This window comes from Aphelocoma coerulescens, chromosome 2, assembly GCF_041296385.1.
Source record: "Aphelocoma coerulescens isolate FSJ_1873_10779 chromosome 2, UR_Acoe_1.0, whole genome shotgun sequence".
NCBI classification, from domain to species: domain Eukaryota; kingdom Metazoa; phylum Chordata; class Aves; order Passeriformes; family Corvidae; genus Aphelocoma; species Aphelocoma coerulescens.
The window spans coordinates 69,476,809-69,493,305 of record NC_091015.1 but is presented as its reverse complement, the minus strand read 5'-3'; the positions used below and the strand labels follow the sequence as shown (position 1 = coordinate 69,493,305).

The window sequence follows — 16,497 nt, the reverse complement described above, 5'->3', positions numbered from 1 at the left end:
CTGTATTGCATTATCATTTTTTCCTCTAGTTCTAGTCTAATGGCTGCCTATTTGTCATCCATGTAACACAAAAAATAAGAGTTAATTACAACAGGTACTATCTGAAGTATGTATGGAATTTAAATTGTAACATTGTCTTTGGCCTTATTAATATGACTAGAGTTTTTTAATATTTTCTAGGAGTGCCCTGAAGTTGTTCTAGCCATGGAGGACTGGATTCCTCACTGCATTATGCCTTGCTCTCATTGCTTTGCTGCCTACACTTGCACCCAAAACACCCCACTGATGCACTAGGCACATTCACATCCTTTGAAGGGAAGAGAAGTAGGATATAGTTCTTTATTCAGTGGTGGTATTCAGTTTTACATGAAAGGCTGTGGTTTACTGTATCAGGTCATCAAATAAATACCCATCCTAAACCCTTTTTAAAGGTGCCACATGGCTTTAGAGCCAGCAGGACTATTTGCAGACCTAATGTATGATGTGACAATTCTTTTCTAGCACGCAGGATGTCCAAAACCATAGGATTTTCCTTTCCTGGCAGCACCCAAAATATGAGAGTGGATTTCCATACACAGGGAAATGACAGACTCAAAACCAGAGAATGTAAATGACCCCACCCCCCAAAAAAACCCAAAACCCGAGTCAGTGCCTTGTTCTTTAAATTTAGCTGCTTCTGAGGTTTCTTCTGATCTGTGATTTCCAGAGAAACCATTTTCTTCCAAATAAGACAATATGGTTGGGGGGGCTTCCACTGGCTCAGCCAACGTATCTTCAGGCTAAAAAAAAAATCCCAAAGAAAGGTTTAGAGTAAAGGCTTATCACATATTTTAATGGAAGAATTGCTAGATCACCTTCCTCAAAGCACAGTAATCAGAACTACCACATGTATGAAGCAACACAGAATTTTGAGAGAAAGTAGTGTAATACCTTTGGGCTCCATTCCTCCAAAGCAAGGGATGTACACTTGACAAACCCATAGAGAGGGAGAAAAACACAAGCAATGTACACTTGTCAGGACTGCATTTTCAAGTACAACTTTTGGCTTGTTTCATTCCAGCTCAGCATTGCTTTACCTATTAAAGTCTCTTTATCTCAACCCACAAGTTTTCTGACTTCTCTTCCAATTCTCTCCCCACCCCACTGATGGGGCAATGGGTGAGTGGCTGTCTGATGCTTAGTGGCCAACTGGGATTAAATCACATATTTCAGAAGGAGGAATAAAAGCCAAAAGTTCTACTATTTCTGTGTGTAATTTTGAACAGTGCAGTAATTATGAAGATTATTAAGCAGAAGCTGACAACAATAGCTAAATTGATATTGTTCTGGATGGAGAAGCTAGACATCTTTCCTGAATTAGTCACAGTTGTATCCAAATGAGAAAAAGTCAAGGCACAGTACGATTTCATGGATTAAATTTCGTGGTGTGATGTAAAATGGAGAGGAGACATCAAGCACTAGGTCATTTTGCTGCCATTTGGAAAAAACCCTAGCTGGCTGCAGAAATTCAGGAAAAATAAGGTGCACATGCTGCATCCAGTGAGAAATTACCCAATGTAGCAGTACTGACTGGGGCCAGCTGCCTGTCTTTTGACCCCTTAGAGAAAGATAAGAGAGCAAGGACTGCCTCAAGAAGGCTCAGAATAATCTTATCAATGTGTAGAAGATCCTGAAAAGAGGGAGTAAAGAAGACAGAACCAGATCCTTCTCACTGGTTGTAACCAGTGAAGGGAAAAGAGACAACGGACACACATTAAAATACAAGAAATTCAGGCTTTATGTCAGAAAAAAATTTGCATTGAAACAGAGAGGCTGTGGAGTCTCCATTCTTGAGGAAATCCAAAACCCACTGGCACTGAACAACCTGCTCACTGAGCAACTGCTGTATTTGGCTCTGGTTTGCAAAGGGAATTGGGCAGGGCAATTTTCAGAGGTCCCTTTAAAACTCAGCTAGTCTGTGATTCTGTGCAAAGCACAAGGCAGGCCAAAATGAGTTTATTGAGATATACATAAAAGGCAAAAAAATTAATAAAAATTAATTCAAACACATCAGGAGCAGGAAGCCAGGTCATACTTATTAAAGTTATAAAAAGAGTGATCAGGGAATTTGAAGTCTATAATACAAAAAAATAAGATTTTCTTCCATTCACGTTGACCCTGGAAGAGTTAAAATTCCTGCAGAAAAATATTCTTGGGAAACGGGACAGAGGATCTGCCTAAAACCAGTCTTTGTATGAAAAGGTAGGAAACACAGTAAGTGCATGACAGGGCATCACAACCAAAAAGTGCTTGCCCACAGGTTCTGTAAGATTCAACAGTGAAATAGTTGAGGTATGTGCTATATCATGCAAATGTGAGCATGGTTTCTGTGAAGCCATTTTTCAGAAACCTACTGATTTTCTCTCAAGGAACCAATGAGAACTTGTATTTAAAAAAAGAATGTTTGGTACAAACAGCATGGAAAACTTCATTGTGAGGAATGGACTGGAACATTTAAGCCTGGCACAGAAAGGGAGTGGGACACGATGTGATAGGAATCTCTAAATATGGTAAGAAACAGCTATTTACTCTGTCATCCAGTTGATTAACCACCAAATGAGAGCTGCAGTTAGCACGTTCAGAAGGGCAAGAGAAAGGTGCATGTCCTTCACAAAACATGTCACTAAGTTAGCTAAGGAACTCTGCAGCAGGAATCTGAGGATGGTAAAATTCTCATGTGTTAAAAAAAAAGCCCAATCAACCAAGCAAGAAATTCAAGGATTAATAACTCAGCTGAGTTCCACTAGCTGCATATACTCTTGGCTCAAGCATTTCCTGAGATAAAAATTGATGCAGAGTAAAAGAGTGTTCCCAGTAAGTGTCATATATATTTTCCCAATCTTGTATTATACTCTTCTCAAGCTCTGGTTACTGACTGTTGTCAAATAGATGAGATTTTTTATCTAGCACAGTGCCATCATTCTCATGGATGGGTGCACGTTGTTCTCAGAGGAGCCTTTGGAAATTGACAAATATGAAAGCAACTCATCAGATCCAGACCCCACCCTTTAGAAGAGTAATATTAAACCCGAATTTTAAAGTAAATAAACCAAATAGATTTACCCCTATGGGAAGACGGGAAGATCCAAGGGCTTCTTGTGCCTCAGAAACATTATGTTCTTGAATGCTGCCATTGCCACTGCTGTCCCCTGAAGCCTGTGCAAAACCCAGTTATGGGAGGAAAATCATAAAAGTCAGGGAGAAAAGCATGATCTCCAAGGAATGGCTATTTAAATGCATAAAACCCCCCTTTATTTTGGTTGGTGAAGCCTCAGTGTCATTATGTTAACTTATTTCAGTACTTACAGTATTCTATCAAAATAACCCTTCAGAAAAATAAAAGCCATAGTTCATTTCCTGAAAGGTGACCTTTCAGGAAATGAAAATAAAATGATACTTTTTGAAGAAACAGGTTTGGGGGTTGTACAGGAAAAAAAATCCCTCCCTCTCCCGATAGTTTAAATATGATATATGTCTCCAAGAAAAAAATACTACATATAGTGTTATGAAAGATGTCAAATGGAAATTTACTTTGAAATCTCTGAGGCATTGAGGAAGTATTTATAAGAATACTTACATAAGGGTCATCATCTTCACAATGATCTTCAGCAGCCCTTGGGTCAGATTTGATTGTCAGATGTTGAATCGAGCCCTACATGGAACATCAAAAACATTTCAAGGAAGTAATATTTTAAGTGTCATGTGTGAGGGGGAGTGGGGGTGGAGGGTGGGAATTAAAGCAACAAAATACCCCAGACTGTGTTCTGATTTACTTGGAAAATGATCTGAAGTATGAAATTTTATGATAATAATACAAATTTAAAGATGTAAATATGTTTGTACGTTCTCCTTTTGAAAAATGCAGAACAAATTGAAGCTGCCAGAGTATAATGACTGTCATGTCCAAATGACATTATGGTCACCACACTGCATGGTTAGTTCCCCAGCCGAATGATCTAGTCCTGGATTGTCCTACACTCTGTAAAACACTGTCTGCTTTTTTTTTAGTGAAGAAGTGTGTTGCAGCTCCAGAAATGGCATGTGAAAACCCCTAAAAATGGAGACAAAGGATGGGAAGGGAATACCAATAAGTGATGAAGTGGGTCAGGAAGAAACCAGTTTAGAACTTTCCAGAAGGGAAATAAAGGAGATGGATTTTCTGATAACAAATGTTTCTTTTTTTCAGAGTCACAAACTGTATTTCTCAGTCTGACATGCTGAAGGAGCAGTAACAGTTCCATTTTAAACATTTAACTGTTGTTTCTGCAAAGACTCAAAGTGTTTTAAGAAACATGTAGGAGATGTTTTGTTATTACAAGATTTCACAGAGTTAGACATGATGCACATGTAGGGCACAAAGATGGATATTCAAGTCAAGAACCAGTTTACATATAACACACCACCTAGAATTTTTTAGAAAGGAGTAAAATTTGTCATTCTATCTTAAACAATCCTATCATTTCTGTACCTTTAAAGACCATAAAACTCATGCAGTTGGTACCTCCTGAGTTTGCTGGCCTTCTGAGGCAATAGCTCAGTAATCTCAACCATCCTATTTCTCTCAAAATGTAATGGGCAACTCAGATATTGAACAATGTCAGACTGACGGAACAGTTCACTGAAAAATCATACATGAAACAAGCACAACCAATTAAACAGTCTCCTGGAAGTGATAATTTTTTCACAGTACAAGTGAATCACATTTGGAGAACACATTTTTCTCCTCTTGCTCTAATCTGTGGCCCTGGATGGTAAAGGAAGCAAAATGGAGAGCTGTAATGTTTCCCCAATGTTACTGCTAGCCGATTCCTCCAACTAGGAAAGTCTGCACGATAGGTATGGTAGGTATGAGATACTTTATTTCCTTTCTGGGTCTTGTGGCTGCTGGTGCCTTCCCTGTTAAAACTGGTTGGCAGCATCTGGCATTATCACTGATTCAGCTATACTTGGTTGTTGTCTGGCTTCCGCTTTTCTTTACAAGCATCAGGGCTTTATTTTCCTTTGGTTTCAATAAATCTGATGATAGTTATGTCCTTTTGTGTCTGACAGACACATGAATTCCCATTAGCCAGAGCAAACCAGCATCTGACATCTATTCATTTGCACAATCTGCTGAGATTTGTTTCTGTTTTGGGCAATTAATGTAAACAGTTCTTGGCACAGAAACAGAGTTTGAGTGAGGTTCAAGCATTTAGTTTTTCTACCCAAAAGCAATTGTGACAGATGATGCATGAAAAAATAAAGGCACAGGAACCTAGAGTACAAGTCACAATTAATGCTAATGAAGCAATCAGAGTATTGGCTGAAATTTACGTACTCAATATAGCATACGGAACAGCTTGTTTCAGTGGAAATGCATTACAGTGTCATCCACTATATGCATTTCTGTCATCATATTTATTGGTGATAATCTCAGCAAGTGATCATCACGTGTGTTTTCCAGGTGGGATATCAAAGTGGTTTCCTTTTCTTGAATGTTTCTCAATCCTACTTAGTGATCAGGCATTCACAATACTCCAGTCTTCCTATTTGCCTAAGAAAGGCAGCACCAACAGGCAGTTTTCCTGCATATCACTTTCCACCCCTTATTTGCTGCTAATCAATATAGTTCTGTGATTCTAGGTGCTTAGACTGGTCAGACAAATGATAAAAGTACATCAACTTTGTTGCTTACCAGATGGAGCTCGCAACCTGCCAGTACCCCTGAACTTTGGAAAGAACATCTTTATTCCCTAAAGAAAAGGATTCACTCTGTTTTTTGCTACTGCTTTACTAATTTAGAAGAGACATTAATCTCACAAAGCACAGTACAAGTTCTGAAGTACAGGAAATACAAAAATAAGACAAAGTGTGAGGTTTCCCTTTCCGTTTGACAATAAGTTGATCTTACACATAGTGGTTGCTCTTAGTGGCTGAGAATTTCAGTCAGGATGCAGCAGGAAGGATGCTTGCACTCAAACTAAGAGGGCTTGGAAGCCATGTAGTAGTGGTTTTGGTGCATTCTATTTCCTAAAGCACCTGATAAGCTACAAATAATATATAAACTGTAAAAATACACATTTATCTTCCAAATATCTTTATCTTTGATGGTATCATTCTCCTTCTGATGTTGAATGTGAATACCTAACTAATAAGAATTTAAAACTTTCACTCTATAGTAAGGTATTTTCAGAAATTAAGAAAATGGATTCTCTGAAATCTGTCCTTCTTAGAAAGGCCATAAAAATTTATGTGGCATATTTACTTTGAAATTTCTAATATTCAAATGGAAGAGTGAGCTTAATATCTAGACTATCAATAAACTTCTGAGAATCTCAGAACATTGTATTTTAAACCAGAGGTTATATAACTGCACTGCCCAAACCCTAGCTAGGTATGGAAAATAAAACCTATGTGATTTGACCCTCATTTGGGATATAACCACCATAAGCAAGCTTTCTTGGGTAGTGAGTACATGCATTAAACAGTGAGAAATGTGAATTCTTCAGACAGCACTTACTGTGAACTTTTCCAGTCCCGTGGCTCCCGCATTACCGACAAATATCCCAGAGCCAGATTCAAATGCCAAGGTCCGAGCAGACCTTTGAAACTGAAGCCTCTGATATTCTTCACAATCCATGAACAAAGCAACATCATTTCCCTCAACAGTCACTGTAAACCTATTCCACCTGTTAGTCATCACTGGCACTTTAAAGGAAGCAGCCTCTCGGGAGATATGGGATCCAGGCTCTGTGTAGTACATGATTATTCTCTGGGTGCTGTCATCAACTGGTGAAATCCTCAGTCCCAGGTAGATTGTTTTCTGGAAGGCATCTGTTATTGCAAAGAGCACTCCTCCACGATCACTGTTTGGTTTCACAGTAACCACAACAGCGAAATCTCTGTAGAAAGGCGATGGTATTATAGCGCTGGTCAGTCGGCCAATGTTGGAATCTGGACCAAAGCTGTAAGCTGGGAACCCTCCATAGCCCGTGACAAAGTAGACAGAAGGAGGAAGAGGGACTCCTATTAACTCTGTGAGGTCAAGGTGTCCTTTTGAGCCTCGTTCTGTGCATGAGAAAAAACGTGTTATTTATCCTTGAGGTGTACAGAGCCCATTTAATTTACGTGATTTAAGAAAGGTCTGAAAAACTGAAATGCAGTGTTATAACACCAGGAACATACTTCTAATACTTCAGGCCACAGTCCAGGTAGTGCTTAAACACATGTAGCTATGTATGCACGTCATTCTTTGCCCTTTGACTAACAGAGGCTACTTGTATGCTAAAGGAAGGCACATGTAAACATCTGGTGAAATTGAATGGCAACAAGGATTTCCTGCAACATGTATTTACTTCAGCTGTCCATAAACTGCAGAAAATGCTGAATGTGCTTGCAGAGTGGATTCAGTGGAAAACGAGCAACATTTGTTTTCTTAAATAAATTGAGATTCTTTATTGTCACAAAGACAGCAATAGTTCTCTACAAACAGCATGGCGCAGTTTCACAAAACAGGATAAAATTTACAGTGGATTTGCTTGCAAATTACAGTTACCTGTGCCTACAATAGAGGTCAGATTTTATTTATGCCCTATTTTCATGTTTATCTCCTTAACTGCACTGCCTAACAAATACTATTCAGCAACAAAAACTCAGTTTTGAAATGAGAGTATTTACGCTCTGGCAAACAGGCAGAATTATGTATCTCTGCCAAACATGCCCAGAGAGACAACACCTACCATGCAATGAAGGAGCAACGATAACAGCTAAATATCTGCACCCAATTTTAACCTCGGGAAGGCACACTCTAGCAGCATACCAGAAACAGAACTACCAATTTTATGCTTCTAAGAAGTAAAAGCAAGCAAAAAAAGATAACATTTTTAATCATGAGCGATTCAGGTCTGAATCTATGCACAAATCTGCTTTCAATTTTTAAATTTATTCAGTTACCTGTGACTGTAACAGCTATATAAGCTGAATAAATCCAAATGGAATAGTATTGGAAAAGGTACGACAGTCCATCTGAATACTGCAAGCAAATTAAACTCAAAAACTTTGCTTGAAGTACCTGATTAAAATCAGGCAAAATAAAAGAATCTTACTCTTTGCTCTGTAAACTGGCAAATTGGTTCTGATTAAGAGCTTAGAGGGTTTCTTTAGCTGCAATGTGCTTCTGTTATTCATTGCTCATATGCAGTACCAGCCTGGCCTATGCATGGCCAAGTGTTTTCCATTGTACTAGTGGCTTTGCAAAGAACTGTAAAGTGTTTTCCTGGTGCCAAAGACGTTATAGTACAGTTGAAATAAATCCTAATCTATCCTCTTCTCTGTACTTTATAATCTCAGAATCATAAAGGTTGGAAAAGCCCTCCAAGATCTTTGAGTCCAAATGTTAACCCAGCGCCACCGTGTTCACTACTTAACCATGTCCCCAGTTGCCATATCCACACACCTTTTGAACACTTCCAGGGGGAGCTCATTAAATGAAAAATAGGCTGGTGTGCTTCATACAGAAACAATTGCCCTGAAACATTTTTGAAAGTATAGATGTTTTGTTTGGAAACAGAAAAACTAGCTCCTCATTCAGAAACCAAATCCCTTTGACACTTCTAAATGCTTTGCTGGATAGATTTTTTTCCCTTTCCAAATAGCTTGAAAAGTGGATATACTTCTTTTCTGGCCAAACACAGCTAACGCTATTTTGATTGTGAGTCTAATACTGCGTCATGTTTTCTATTCACACATACATACACATAAAGGAACCTCCACTACAAACAAAATACATAAGCCATCACACAAGGGTAAGAAGGTAAGGAAAGTAATAATCTCGAAGGATAATATAGGAGCCCTACACAGATACCAAACCTACAGCCAAAGAGCCATGGCAAAGTAACCAAGAAAGGAGATGGACAATATCTAAGGTGTCCAGCAATCAGGCTTGGACAGCAGGATGCATCCTAGGAGTGAAACTAATAAATACAACTGTAATTTCACAATTCCCATTCTCAAGGGAAGATTTGGTGATTGGAAAAGAGCCTGTTCATTCTCTCCACACAATGTGTGGAGCTGCAGTCTAGTTGCAGTTCCCCAGTCACCCAACAGTAACACACAGAGCCCCAAACATGAGCTCTTTTAGCACAGCCTCTGACACAAACAAAATGTATTTGCAAAATGTGGCAGCAAAAGACAGCAAAGAATCAGGATTTTCATTTGAGTAAAATAAATCAGAAGGCCCAGCAAAAGTCTGAGCTTCAGCGAGGCTGGGATAGAAGCTTGCACCTATCCACTGCAGAAAATCAAAACAAAAAAAGAAGCGTCTAGCCAAATTCTGTACTTACAGCTCATACCCAGCTCTTAATGGATTTATGTGGACCTAGAGACACAGTTAGAAGCAGAATACAGGTCCTACAGCCACTGGTTTTCAATTATCTCTGACAAAATTAATGTCTCCCTAATGTGGTTGTGTTAGAATAAAAATACTCTCTTACTCTCTTACATAAGTAGGTAAATGCTATGCTATTTTAAGTACCTTTAAGCCAGCAGAGCACTATGTTGCACCAGATTAGTTATGTTTCAAACACTACTAAGGCACTGGATATTGGGGAGCATCCAGAATTCATCCCATTTATATCCATGTTTCCTAGACCTGGGGCACTGGAAGGTGCTTTAATATTAGCTATATTTTATCTCAACAAGTATAACCCCATAATTTTTTATAATTTAGAGCTATGAATTGTGCTGTACTTTGCTTTTGTTGCTATTTGTTACTGTATGTTATAGTTGGAATTGTTACAGAATTTGCTGATAGCTGGTCATTCCCACTGAGTAGCTTCAGGGACCATTTGAGAAGCACCAGTGTGTTGTAAAAATCATCCTGTAAGTCAGTATATGGAGTGTTTCAAGACTGCAGATGACAACATTAGGGGTTAGGTAGTTGGGTTTTCTCCTTGTATTGCAATTTTTTGTTGTAATTATTTAGGTGGGGTGGAATTTCAAACCTGTGGGATCCAAAATACTTTTTCACTGCTCACAAGGGATGACGTATAGAGGAAAGAAAAAACTTACCTGCTTGGAGGCCTACTGTGTTTGTTTTAGCTGTTAAGCACAAGCACAGTATTTATATGTTATAAATGGGAATGGAGGTGGAGGTCCACATTCATATAATTTAACTTATTACACCCATCTGTGACTTTTTGGTTAGGAGCCTCCTTTCAGATGAAGTTTCTGGCATGCACAGCACTGCTCTCTGGACTGTGCACATGTGTGACCTCATCCTGGTTGCCTCCTCCTCATGTTTTCTCTCATGGAGCAGGGTGGTCCCAATGCTAGGCCTGATCCAAAGACCTTGGATGATCAAGCTGCATCATAGAATGATAGAATTCTTTGGGTTGGAAGGGACCTTAAAAGTCATGTAGCTTCAGCCCCTCCACCATGGATAGGGACACCTTTCACTGGACCAGGTTGTTCAGAGCCCCATCAAACCTGTCCTTGAACACTTCCAGGGATGGGGCATCCATAGCTTCTCTGGGCAACTTGTGCTGGGGCCTCACCACCCTCATAAGGAAGGAACATCTTCCTAATATCTGATCTAAACAAACCCTTCAGTTTATGCGTCTGACCGCTACATGCCCTTGGGAAAAGTCCCTCTCCAGCTCTCTTGTAGGCCCCTTTAGGTACTGGAACTTGCTATAAAGTTTCCCCAAAACTTTCTCTTCTCTGGAGAAGATGCTATCAGGATGCTATATTAAAATCTACTTTAGGAATATGACTAGAATCCAGAATTTTCTTACAAGTAGTAATTTAAAACACAAGATTATTCACTTGGAGTAGGGCATTTGTATTTCCTGTTCTCTACAGGAGCTCATCTAAAATTTGGAATACCCACAGTCCCTGTTTCAAGCTGATACACCACACTTCGACACTAACTTCAAAGGTGATATAAGGCATATTATCACACAGGCTTTGGGAAACTACTACAACAGAGTCAAAGGCTACAGGGTTACAGATAAGGACACTGTTTGTCAGTCTACTTTCATCCATGGTTTCATCACTAGAAAATAGAAGCAGAGTTCAAAGGCAAGGCCCTCGTCTCCGGCATAGACAGAACAACCCATCTCAGCCTCATTTTAAAATACACAGTTCCAATGTCCCAAGTCTGAAAAAAAAAAAAAAAATTAAATATTGACAAGTCCTTTCCTTTGAGCAAAAGAACATGATAGGCACTGGTATGGTGACATCAACCCAAGTCACACTACTGAAAAATAATCACACTGCTGTCTTCCTTGCTGTGAGAAGATGCTTGAGCTGGACTATCTCAACTACACGAATGCAAAGACTAAAGTTACAATTGGTTGTCATATTTGGCCCCAACCACTTAAATTTTAGCAGTAATATTAATTCAACTAACATTGAGGATTGCCCCATGTATGTTTCCTACTGTTTTGAGCTAGAAATGCCTGTTGACACAATTATTCAGGTAAATCAGCTGCCACATTTAGCCCAGTTCTGCTCCAGGTTAATGAACTGTCATGGGTACATAAGGGTCAGAATAACATGCTCAAGTGGTTGCTATTTGCTAAACGTAAGAAGTCAACCGCCCTGTTGCTAAGACTATGACAGCTGTTTTCAACTCACTCAAGGGAACACTTGGATGGCTCCACACAGATGGGAGTGGGATGGATGCTGGCTTTTGAATGAAATCATTATTTTCCCTTTATTTTTAGCTTAAGTTCACCTAGTGTTTCCCCCATTCCTCTTCAGACACTTTTATTGGAGCTGCTCCTGGCCCATGCCTGTAAAAGTCTGTTCACTCCATGGTCGTTGACTTTCATCCTGTGCAAGAACACCTCATTTCACTGCTGCCCACTGCTGCATGAGCCTTGCTGGCAGCTCCTTTTTCTGTTCATTTAAGGAAATGGGATAAAAGCAATATTCTACAAAGGCTTTCATAATGAAACCAGGCTCAGAGCAGCCAAGATCAGGCACTTCCCTATCTGTAAACTTGAGCCAAGCTGACCCTTCTTCCCTGTCCTCTTCCAGTCCAAATAATGACAAGTCCAGGTTATAAGCTCCCTTTCCAGCAGCATAAATAAACCATCTCTGTCTCAACAGTGCAGTGCCTCTGCTCTCTCTACTCCACATTCAAAGAGATGCTATAACTGTAATAGAACATTATTTTATATTGAGTGCAGTTAAGAGGTGCAGTAAGAAAATTGCTTCTTCCCTGCTGCCAAAGTGCTTTTATTTTGCAGTTAACAAGAAATATTTATAGCAATTCCATTAGGCAGAGAAGGATTTCCACATCTACCAAATAAAATTTAATCAAGTACTGCAAAGAGGAAAAGAAGGGGAATATTGTAACACAGTCCCAGATGTGCTGCATGAAATGGAAGAGGCCAGCATCATTGCTGCTACCAGGAAAAACAGCATTGGCTCTGCTTTCCCAGCTTAAACTGATTTTTAGCTGCCATTAACACACTCTTGGAAATCATGGATAGAATACTAGTTTTAAAGGCTGCAGCATTTCCTTACAGATGCCTCAGGAAACCTCAGAAGCCCTTTCTAGTCAGGCTGCAGCCAGCAGGAGCTGAGGTACTCCCTGACACGCCAGAGCAGGGCCGGTATTCCTTTGTGAAAACCGCTTTCCAACACTTTCTGCCAGCTCCAGCTCCTGCTTCTACATCGTTGTCATTCTGCCCTCTACTGGGAGAAAGTGCCTAAATATAGTTAATTAAATAGACGTTTACTTTCCACCTTTCCACAAAATACTATTTGGGGGTTCCTCCTCCCCCCCCCCCCCGTTTATCTTGTTTGAAAAACTTTATTTCATTACAATGTTTTCAAACTAGCCACCACCACCAAAATGCTGTCTTCCATACAATTAGTTTTTCTGGTTTTCTTTTTTTTTAAAGCTAACATTGCATTATTTTCCTATTGTTTTGTCAGTTGTTCTACCAGAAGATCTTCCATATATTTTTCGGCACTTTTTCTTTGTACATAAATGCAAGGCTTTTTAATGTGCACTCGATGAATTGTTCTCCTAATAATGACAAAAATCTATGTTTCAAACACACCGCTTTCTTTGAGCCACAGCAGCAGAGAATACAAAATACAGCATAGACACTAAATATTCGTTGTTTTTCTTTCCTCAGGAACAGATGAGAGGAAAAAGTGGGAAATATTTAGCAATTCAACTCAGTAGTGAGGCAAAGCTAACTGAGCTGTTAACCAGTTCAAGAGACTGAAACCACTATCTGGAAACTCAGTGTCCTGTTCCTGAGTTTGCAGCCCCCTGACACGTCTCTGTACTTGCTCTACTCCTATTATGTCAGGTTCACACTCAGCTTATGAGGCCTTTTGAGCTGTTTAATTACTTGTCAAAGGTGTCCTTTTTCTCATACTAATCCTTTGGGGATATACCAGGACCTTTTTCTTTACAATTGCATATATTCCGTATATTCCATATGCATTAATGCAAGAAGCAAAGGCACAGATGCCCTTCATAAAAAAAGATTTCCAGACTTGCTAGAACATCCAGCCTCCTAAAGATAAAAAATTAACCTGTATAAGAATTACAGAGTCTGCATCGAATATTGCAGCTGTCCAACAGTAAGCACCGGTGACCAGTTTGGACACTGACTTTATGAAATAAAATCTGTATGTGGTGTGTAACTGATATGGGCAGTCTGACTGCCAGCTAGAGGGACAAGTAGCCTTTAATGACTGCAGGAGAGTGGGAGCTTTTGCATTTCACCACTAGGAAGCAACACAGCACTTCATAAATCAGATGGGAGCTTTGGCTGAGGAGAGAACATTATGAATCACCAGTGTCAGTGTCTGCTGTGCAAACTCTTTTACAACTTCTAAGCTAGGACATTTTAATTTCCATTACCTCCATAACAAAGCAGATGTGAATTATCATGCTGCCCTTCTTTCACAATGACCTTGAAAATCTAAGTACATTGTCTTCCGTGTATTTTTTTGAGGGGGAAGGAATATATTGCTGTTCTTGTTTTCTCTTTCCTTCTCTTGTCTTTATCTTGAATTTTAAGGGAGAAAAGTCTTGCGAGGTCATGTTCAACACCCTCATTGCAAAAAATATATATATTTCTAAGATGAGGAAGACAGTTCACTATTAAAATACTGGCAGTGGCAGCTGACACTTTCCTAGATTTACCAGTCATACATGCCAGCAGAGAGTCTCTGCCCAAATGTGGAAAAACAGACACTGACGTTGTCTGGCACACTGACCTGAATAAAAATTCTCATCCCATATAAAGAGATTGAATGGGAAGCAAGGATAGAGAACACTTAATCAGCAGCTACCACAGTTGTCCCGGCTGTCTCTGCAAGACCCTGTCTCCACTGCAAGTTTCTGTCATAGAACAGGGGAGTAAGAAGGATATGGGCAGGTGGGATTTGTGAGTTACAATTTGCTTGATGAAAACTAGAAACCTTCAACTAGAAATGCTCCTTCACTCTTCCCACCAGAATGACCTGAACACTACCTTCTCCCTGTATTTCCCATGAGTATCATGCCTTCCTGCTTTTCCTCTGACACTGTAAATGACCCAGAAAACTCGCTCCTGTCAGGAAATCCTGCTCCAGACAACCACGTGCCTAGTCAGTGCCTGTGTAAGAAGACAGAGGTCATGCTCCCTGCTCATCCCACTTTGAGGACATCTGTTTCATCACAGCAGTAGAAGTATGTATGCTCAGTGAGCCTTCAGGCCAAATTTGTATGTTGTGTGCAGTTTTATCTTGCAAGAAGACCCCACCCAAGAACACCCAAGGACAAGCACTATCTCCAATATGGCTGGAAAGGCTGTTGGCAGGGAGTTTATGAGTGAAACATGAGAGAAACAAGGTGCTGACAGATATTTTTGTAGCTTCTACAGTCTGAAATGGTCTCTCTGTGGTGGAAGCTGACACATCTATAACACATCATCATAGCTTTGGGCGAAGCATTATGAGACCTTCCTCATACAGCTAAGCTGAGAGTAGAAAATCATTCCAGTTCAGACTAGATGAGAACAGAAAAATATAAGTATTGCAATAACTGAGGTTATGTTTCGGATTTTTTGTTTTGTTCTTTGTTGTTTTGAGGTTTTGTTGTTGGTGGTGTTCTTTATTTTTAAAAATTAAGGGCTATAAACCCAGTAAGGTAACAAAAACGAGAGGATTTTTTATACATCCTTGACTCTTCCACAGCACTTTGAGATTGGTGGACAGTGTCCCTCTCTCAGATGACTAAGCTATCCATCCTTTTATGTTAAGCAACGAAAGCTGATGTTTTGTTACTAATATTTTATTTTCAAGTCATTAGGAGGACTTCTATATTCTTCCAGGAACATCCCTTTCATAAATGTTCTTAAATTTATGCACCTGATATTTATCATTACTTTTTATCCTTCTAGGTGTATTCTCACGTATTCTCTACACTATTGGATTTATTAGCTGATAGATTTTATTTATAAATGGACAGGATTCAGAGAAGTTGAAAAAAGATTGTGAGGTAGAAGATATGGGAACAGTAAATACTAAAACTATGTCTTGTATTGGACATCAACATTTCTGACAGCTAAATGCTTTTACAGCATGAATGCGCCAGTAAAAATGTAGAAATAAAATCCAGCCAACATAATCCTTCTTTTTTCATCTTCCTTTTTCCCAAGAATTTCATTTCCCAAGAGCTGTGTTACAGTACTTTTATATCTTAGTATAAATCACATATGCTTTTATTATGCTCCTGGTTTTTTTTGCATTTCCCCAGTGAATGCACTGATTTTTTTTAAAAAAAAGTTCATCGATTTTAAATAAAATACCATAAAAATGTCATTTCTAGTCAAAAAGCTCTAGGTTGAAATCCTGGCTAAAGTCCTAAGTGAAAGACCTTCTGGGTTTAAAATGTTTTCTTGATATAAATTCTTAGAATTTTGTGTTATGATTGGATTCTGTTGCCAGGAAAGCGCAAGCACTCAATAAAGCTTTTCCAGCGTTTAAGACAACTTATGCAAATATGTTGGTTCTCCAAACAGTCCCTCTCTAAGTGGAGACACAAATATGTTTCTCACCCTTACTCTGTTCCCTATCCATGAGGTTTGTAAGGATTTAATGGCCATCAGGCCTCTGTGTCTTTGTCAAATTTGGTGAACAGAAGTTCAAACTCAAAGCAAACTCAGGAATCATTGCACAGACACATGCTGCAATAATATTTGCATTGCTTCCTAGTGAAACCAAGTTAAACTCAAGGCATCACTGTAATACCTGCCTACAGATCTCCTCTTGAACACAAGTACAACGGGTTCTTTTTTTCAGCTCAGTGGAGTAACTGCTTTTACTACTTACAAACCACACATTTCCCACTGGGGACCTCACACATGGTCCCATGCAACAGTAGACTAAGCAAATCTGATTTCAGCTACATGACTTCATACACAAATATTTTGCAAAGCATCTATTAGAGGAATTGTTATC

General features: G+C 39.3%; 1 protein-coding gene across 4 annotated transcripts in view; it reads right to left on the bottom strand.

Annotated features, from left to right (window-relative positions):
* The window catches only part of COL15A1 (collagen type XV alpha 1 chain), a 116,129-nt gene that overhangs the window by 71,535 nt on the left and 28,097 nt on the right, over positions 1-16,497 (bottom strand). For all 4 annotated transcript variants that reach the window (XM_069007928.1, XM_069007932.1, XM_069007930.1 and 1 more), the window contains exons 3-6: positions 6,539-7,086; positions 3,617-3,691; positions 3,103-3,195; positions 653-779 (exon numbers count right to left, since the gene is read on the bottom strand). In XM_069007928.1, the coding sequence (XP_068864029.1) occupies positions 653-779; positions 3,103-3,195; positions 3,617-3,691; positions 6,539-7,086 (843 nt within the window). The remainder of the gene's footprint in view (positions 1-652; positions 780-3,102; positions 3,196-3,616; positions 3,692-6,538; positions 7,087-16,497) is intronic.